Below are 8,102 nucleotides of genomic sequence, written 5' to 3'. Positions count from 1 at the left end.
TATATATATATATATATATTGTGCGTAGAATTGGTAGAGAAAGAAAGCAAACAAGAGTTTCAAGTTACTGATGTACCTTTCTTCTTGTTTGCAGAATGCGACTCAGTGTACGAGGATACGGACTGCCATGACGGATGCGTTTTAGCCAGTCCCGGATATCCTGGACTGTATCCACCAAACATCCGCTGCCGGTACCTGATCACTTCTGGCCCGCGAATCTCCATTGCCATCAACTTCACGGCGGTGCTTCTTCCGTACAAGTAAGTGCTCGACTGTCCGATATCAAACTTCCAAACCACACACAAGGAACGCTCCTACGACTAGTTATATAAATTTCCTATCTCCAACAATCCAGAAATATATCTTTTCGGTAATGCGTACGAAACATGCATTTTATTATTTATTTAATTTTATCAACGTTGCACTTAATTGCGGCTCATTATACAAAAACACTATACAAAAATGCCGTATACACATGTTTAATTACATACATGAGGAAATGAATACCGTACGAAAAAAAATAGATTGAGAGTATCCTTTAAGCAGGCACTCGAGAAAAACGATGATTTTCTTTCGTACGCGATACACGCGCGGTATAGTGCTCATTTTAAGATTTCTTTCGCGTATCTGCAGCGCATATCTGCTTTTTTCATGACTCTACGTTCTACGAAAAACTCGAGTTTCACGAGCCGGTGCTGTACACTAGGCTGTTGCACGACAAATTAAAAACCCCAAGCAAGCCGAGTGAAGAGCTGTCGCGTGGTTCTTTGACGGCTTATTTTCCCGCTGGTACTGAGACGCTTCGTAATAGCAACGATGTCAGAACGCGCGAAGAAAAAGTGGACACATGATACAATTTTCGGATAAATGAAAAGCATAAGAAAAGAAAGAGTGAAATGTATGGGTTGACCAATTCTAATCGAAACAATTTCAGCTTAATTTAAAAAACTACATATAGGCAGTAATTTAAAATTGGAAATATCTTCATTTCTATTAATTCATTTTGTTTTTATTTCATTCACTTTTATTTTTATTAAAAAATAGCTGTATTAAAATGTAAAGTATATCAATTAATTTTACACTGATTTTTAATTTATTATTATTAAAATTCTATTTGACTATCGCGGAATTGAAGAAGTTTATTTTCGAATTAATGTAGCATAAAAATGATATATAATATTTATATTAATAATAATAATATAAATAATGGATATCATTATAAATGAAATGAATTATTCTGTCTTCTGTACTCTTTGCATTATGTCGATTGTATATCTTTATGTTGATTTCAAAGTCTCGTCGAGTGTTTGTTCTTTCATTTACCATCATCACCGGTTCGGATTAGCGCGTTTCCGGGTAGAAATGAAAGAGCAACCGGAGAAAGAAAAGGGAAAAAAGAAAAATTTCCAACCCCCTGCTATCTTTAGCTTGGGTATTTTTAATAAAACCCGCTCTTAACGTAGCTCAGCTTGCATAACAAGCGCGGAACTCTCTTTACGCCACGTTAACCTTGCATGCATATAAATCATTTTCCACTTTACCGAAGAATTCTTATAGCTGTTTTCAAACAAATCACATACTTCCATTTTTCGTTTCTCAACAGAAATCAATTAATCTTGATTCAATAATTTTGCATTAAGAAGGTCACACTTTCTTAATTCTTCCTATGATTTCCTAATACATTTTCTAAAAACTTAAATAGTAAAAAATTTCGATTATTTTAAATTAAATACTGCCGAAAAAGAATTTTAAAGTTTTCCTAAAAATTTACTTCGTAAAGAAATAAGATTTATTCATAGCTTTTGGAAAAATATCAAAAAGTAAAACCTGCGAATTTAAAAAAAATTCTTTTTAAAAATATCTATCCAAAAGTCAAAGAGAACTTAATTAGGAATTAAATATGTATTACAATGACTACATTATCATATTATTACTATTATTTAGCAACTTTGTTCCTTAAATATCTCTCAACTAGATCTGAAATTCAAATACAACAATTACATGCAAACAAAATTATAGGAGACTTATTGACTATCTGCACTTAACACTTGATTATCGTTCTCTGAGATTCGCTTAAACGCCCAAGGAAATTTGCAGCGACAATTAACGCATATATGCATCTTAACAACACAGCGACAAGTAAGAGAAACTCGTTTCCGATGCGGTATTCAATTCTGTCGCGTACACGTGAGCACCTCATGCTAAATCCGGTCTGCAGAAACGTCGCGAGTCAATATGCATTCGCTTTGCACTTTGCCAAGGGTAAGAGCCCATTTGTGCGTGCTCGAACGAAGCTGCGTGTACGAAAAGGGTACGAGTGTGTCTCGATGCTTGATAATGCACCTCGCGTCTCGTTTCGTCGACTATGTCAACAACCGTCTCCCGCGTTCTTCCACCGCGTTTATCCCCGCCTGAATCATCCCTCTGAGCAATAAGAATACACCCACGTACGGAGAATACTGTCATTGTATGTCTCGAATTACTTACTCTACGATGTCAAACGGGATTCTGTTAAACGTGTCACGTTGTCTTTTGGATTCGCGCTTCGTCAGCCATTCGTCGAAGATAACAACTTTTGTTAAACTTTTGTTAAACTGTGATAGACTTTATATCTATATATTCTTAATCCAGAAGCAGTCATCTGATTTTTTTAACGATGGGATATTTTTACATCTCAATTATTATAAAATTACTATTATTAATAACATTAAATTATTAATAACTATTATTAATAACATTATTATTGATTGTTCTTCGATTTATTAGACATTCATTAGACCTATCTGAGATATCAATATGGATATGAATTTTAATCACAATTTTATGAAAAAAATACATAAAAATAAATATTGAACGGAATAAGCATGTATAAGATTTATAATAATAGTATTTTTGAAAAATAAAGCTTTTAATTAATACAACATTTTTTTATTATGGATTTTCAATGGAATTGCATATTTAAAGGCCGGTAAAGAATAGTTATTATAAAGAAAGAAATTATGTCAAATAGCTTCATAACAATTTATCTTTTTTTCTCGAGTTAAATCGATTCTTGAGTTAAAGAGTATTGTGTCTTATTAACTCATGATTTTTTTATTACAGAAGTTTATTATGAGATTAGATTAATAGATAGATATCAATTTATAATAAAAAATTACTTTGAACCAGACAAAGTATTTCTTGTAGACTTTTGGATGCTGAAAACAAATCAAATTTCACTAACATATTAGATTTCCAAAATAATTGAGATTTAATATGGCAGAAATGGCTTTTTTGCAATTTTATTAAAAAATTAACATTATCTTAAAATGCTGATTAAAAGTCATGAATGTATAGTTGATTTCTTATAATATGCATTCTTTTTATTTCAATATCTTTTTATTTTAGTATAATATGAAGATTTTAAGATAATAATTAGAAATTTATGATAAGCATTAATCATTTTTACAAAAAAAGTCAAATATCGCAAAAAAAAATAATTTTTAGTACATTAAACTTCCATTGTTTTGAAAATCTGATTAAAATTTGTGCTTATTGTTCACAGATTGAATTCTGTGTTAAAATTTTATTTGTGACATTATTTTCAGCATCCAAAAATGATCTTGAAAATGATCATGAAAATCTTGCATGTAATCTTGCAGTTATAGCGAAAATTATTTAAACACGAAAAATAACTAAAATAAATAAATTTCTAGCAAGTACAATTAAATACTTTATTTGCGATTAGGCACTTGCAATATTAATAAGCGGTTTCCGGCATAAATCAGTTGAGTTTGATTAGGGAAATTTTTGCTAGATATGAAAAGCGATAAAGGAAGAGGAAGAGAAAGAAGAAATAGCTATGACATGTTGATAGTAAAGTGAGCTGCGCACTGCAGCTGCATTTGCTTTTTCGCGGCAGCTGCAGTTGTTCCCCAAAGCTGGGTTGGCTTTTACGTTGGTGGCCGCTAGAAAGCCATTTCACACAGAGACCCGCAGTCGCGAGTACACCGAACATTTCCGTTCTCTAAAGACGGTCGTATTTCAGACCTCTTCCACTGGCATTCTCGCCCGCTTTATTTGCGAATGCTACGGCAGTAATATTGAAATAGATGGTCGGATAATCGTACAGAGGCATCTAGATTTTTTTTCTTGGATGCCAATTTCATTCTCAACGCCTGGATGCTTTTATGAGCGGAATATTCGAAGAAAAAAAATTTACGAAAAAAAAATTAATTTCTGTGAACATTGTACGTGTTCCTTATATAATATTTAATATATATTAAATATGTTTAATATAATATATTTAATATTATATATTATATTTTTTAAGATAATATTATGTAATATATAGATTTTACAAATTATTCATAAAATCTATGTGACAAAATCGATGTGCGAAGAAAAAAAGTATGTTTTGGAACAACGCCACAGGGAACTTGTTTTATCCTCTTCAAAACATTTTAATAGTGATCTGCATGTTCGTGTAATCACGCAGGAGAAAAACTTTGTTGAATTCCCGCAGAAAATATATCGCTTTTTGTGGCTGCTGCATTTGCTTTTGCGGTAATAATAAACCGTATTTTTCAACAAGCTGCGGTGTATCTATTTTGGAAAACAAACCAACGCAGAGTTCACGGACCACTTACTGCCAATTACGAATTCAGTACATCACATCATCTCTACCGGATAAAGCAGTTCGTGAGATACGATCTTACAGGCCGACGTAGAATTGACAACTGCAAAAAAAAGCTGCATTGCATTCAGATTACATTTTCTCGTTGATTTATTTGACTACTTCGTTCTACTTGCAACTTATTCAAGATATCGATCGTGTTTCTAAAATGGTTTCTGAATGGTGAACCGTTAAATCGAAGACAATTTGATTCGAGATTCATTTAAATTCTTAACTCTCTAGAGACAAAGGTTGCATATTTACAATGTTTACTTTAAAATTAATTTCGAAATAAATTCTGGATAAATTTGAGATTTATACAGATTAGTTATTCTTAAATACCAAAATTGCATTGAACATTGAAATATATTCTCCTAACTGCTAAAAAGATTAAATGTCGATATATGTATATCACTGTGGGTATCGATAGATTCTCTTCATTTACGAAATATTTTTAGAGCAAAATAATTTTAACAACAAGACATCACCTTTAGAAAATTAAGTATTCCAACCATTTATTCCGAAAAATATTTTGATCCTGTTTGGAAAACGATGTTATCAAATTTTCAACAATAACTTCGATATTCTCTTTATAATCTATCTTTTTATTGTATCAGTTTTATAAATGAATAAAAATATTTATAATCATAAAAAATGAATAAAAAAAAATAAATGTATGGAATATAACAATCAACTTTATAGAAATTGGTATATTGAGGTGTAATAAAATGTAACTGGAGAAAAAAAGATTATTCATGAAACAAGTTTTTTAGCGTGATAAAGCCGAATAATTTCTCGTTATTACATCATATTTTTTTAGATATCCTACAGCTCAGCCGCTATTGCGGAGGAAATATATCGACTGATGAAAAGAGTCGCGCGTCATGCAGCTTATACGATACCATTATGGCCGTCGTATATTCTTTGTGGCGTGCGTTTTGTGCAAACACGGTACAGTAGTTTAATTACCGGGTCGCTTTCCCAGGTATTTTCCCTGGATTTTACATGCACGCAAAATTACATGGGCGCCATCACGAGAGAGGCTTATTCACGAGCAGCCGAGAGAGACAACAGAAGATCCGCCCGGCATGTTTACAACCAAAAATATATGCTATTCTATAATTATTCGTAACTGAGTTTCATTTTTCGCAATTCTCTCATCGCTCGTAATTCCTCTGGCGAAATGTGCCGCGTTAAAAAAAAAAAAAAAGGAAAAGAAGATATCACGATATCGACTAATGTTAATTACAAACCGCCTGTTTTTTCCTCGTATATTTACTCGTGCATATCGTGAAACTCTCTAATTCGCAAAACAAACAGTATTAATTTTGCAGAGAGATCGTTTGGAGAGAACGGTAGAGACATATTTAATCAGATACTTTTGATTAATTCTGTCGCCATTGTGTGACAGTTTCAGCGAATATGTATTATGACAAAAGATTGGCGAAACTAAATCGCAAGGATTTTCTATTCGTAGTGCAGCAATGTCGCGCAGTTGTTCGTTAAGTCACGCAGTTATACTACGATTATTTATATCTCGTATCACATACGTTATTTTATGACGTTACGGGTTTATTATTCCATGAGTTATGACTAAGAATCCACTAACGTCTAAATAAGCCGCTCCGTATGCCGTAGGAGGTAAACCACCGTGTAGGTAACGACCAGCCAACTTGCAGGAACATCCAGGGATCAGCCTCAAAGGATTTGTGGTTGCCAAATGTACGGGTTACCTCACTCTCGCTATTCATATCCATTATTCAATCTCATTATAATTAATCGTATTATCTCGCACGGTTGCGTTGTTTCAATGACATTACCCACGTCGTAGTCTAAATTAGAGGGGTGCATAGTTTACATCAGTTTTATAAACTCGTTTCCCTTTTGTTACTTCAGATATATCTCTTAAATCATTCAAGCAATGCAAAATATCATCCGTTGTAAAAGTAACTACGTATTAAAAGTTTCGTTGAAAGAAAATTCTATTCTAATAATAAAACGATTTTATTAATATGATGTTCTTTCTCTTTAATTTATTTAATACACTTAAACATTTAATTTTTTTTAAACAAACTTTGTGAATATCTTTAACAGTAACAGTAATTTAGAAATTTAATACATAAATGTAATGCTAAAAAATGTAATGAATTCAATTGTATTGTTTTAAAATCATATCGAATTATTAAAATTTAATATCTAAACATAAAGGAAACTTTCAAATCTGGACGCAACTAATTACACCGAAAAAAATTAAATTGAAATTAAATTTTAATAAATACTGTTTGTACAGTAATAAATATTTATTAATTATAAATATATATTTATTTGGTACAAGAAACGTTCATTTGATTTCACTATCATTCTTCAATTGAATAAATATTTATTTACTATAAGCGAATGTTTAATTAGTATTATTTAAAAAATATGGATATTAAAAGATATGGATATTAATAATTTTTTTCTCGGTTTAATACTTCCCATAATTTCTTTCTATAGTAAAAGTACGTGGTTGTCAGATTGTCGCGTTAAGGACATCTCCAACACGGAGATAAATTAAGTTTCTACTAGTTATAAAATATTCTTTCTGCACGTTTTTCTGTACTCACATTCAGTCTTTCTTTCTCACCCTCTATCTTTCTCTTGGAACACATATGTTCCACGCTGTTCATTTGAATCCCCTTTCTGCGATAGAAGAGAGTTTACTAGTATTCAGGTAACGACCAAGCAACTTGCAAGAACATCTCGTAGAAGATCAGCCCTAAAGGATTCGCTGCGACGCGAAATCTACGAGGCGCGTCGCCCTCACCCATCGTACGGATTCATTATTCAGACTTAACTTGCGCACTAGTGCGCTAAGGGACGACAGTCGCAGCCGCTATGTGGTATGCCGAATTCACACCGCGGAAAAAGGAATCTAGGACGAGGAAGAGGCTGGAAAAGGAAGGGGTTGAACACGTTGACGCAGTAGTAGAGCACCCTCATCCATGCAAACGTTGAAATTATTCCAACATCGCAAGAGTCTTGAGACAACGATTTTTTTTTCTCTTCCTTCTTCGGCTCACATCCTTTTTCCACTTCTGCTTTCTTTTCTTTCTATCTTTTCTTCTTTTTTCCTTTCATTCGTCTTTTTAAATCACAATTTGCAAATAACCGGCTTTAGTCGGTACCAAGACTGAGCTTGTCAGCAGATGTCTAGGAAATTTTTTTCCATCGACGCTTTTAACTCTAGAACATTATCGATATTGTTTGATGCAATATTGTTAATAACGTATCCTCTTAATTAACGTATTCTTAATTAATATAATACAAATTTTTTTTACGTTACACACTTTTAATGACATTTATAATCTAGACCTGTATAAATAATTAAATTAAAAAGGAAGAGAAAGACTAAATACTATCAAATTTAATCTTGAAATAATATATAGGAGTATATAATTCAATTATA

General features: G+C 32.3%; 1 protein-coding gene across 1 annotated transcript in view; it reads left to right on the top strand.

Annotated features, from left to right (window-relative positions):
• The window catches only part of LOC108686906, a 273,422-nt gene that overhangs the window by 199,728 nt on the left and 65,592 nt on the right, over positions 1–8,102 (top strand). The window contains exon 7 of the mRNA XM_018192414.1: positions 95–260. Within this exon, the coding sequence (XP_018047903.1) occupies positions 95–260 (166 nt within the window). The remainder of the gene's footprint in view (positions 1–94; positions 261–8,102) is intronic.

The sequence above is a fragment of the Atta colombica genome, unplaced genomic scaffold (genome assembly GCF_001594045.1).
Source record: "Atta colombica isolate Treedump-2 unplaced genomic scaffold, Acol1.0 scaffold198, whole genome shotgun sequence".
NCBI classification, from domain to species: Eukaryota; Metazoa; Arthropoda; class Insecta; order Hymenoptera; family Formicidae; genus Atta; species Atta colombica.
The sequence above is the reverse complement of the archived record's forward strand: the minus strand, read 5'-3'. Positions and strand labels throughout refer to the sequence as shown.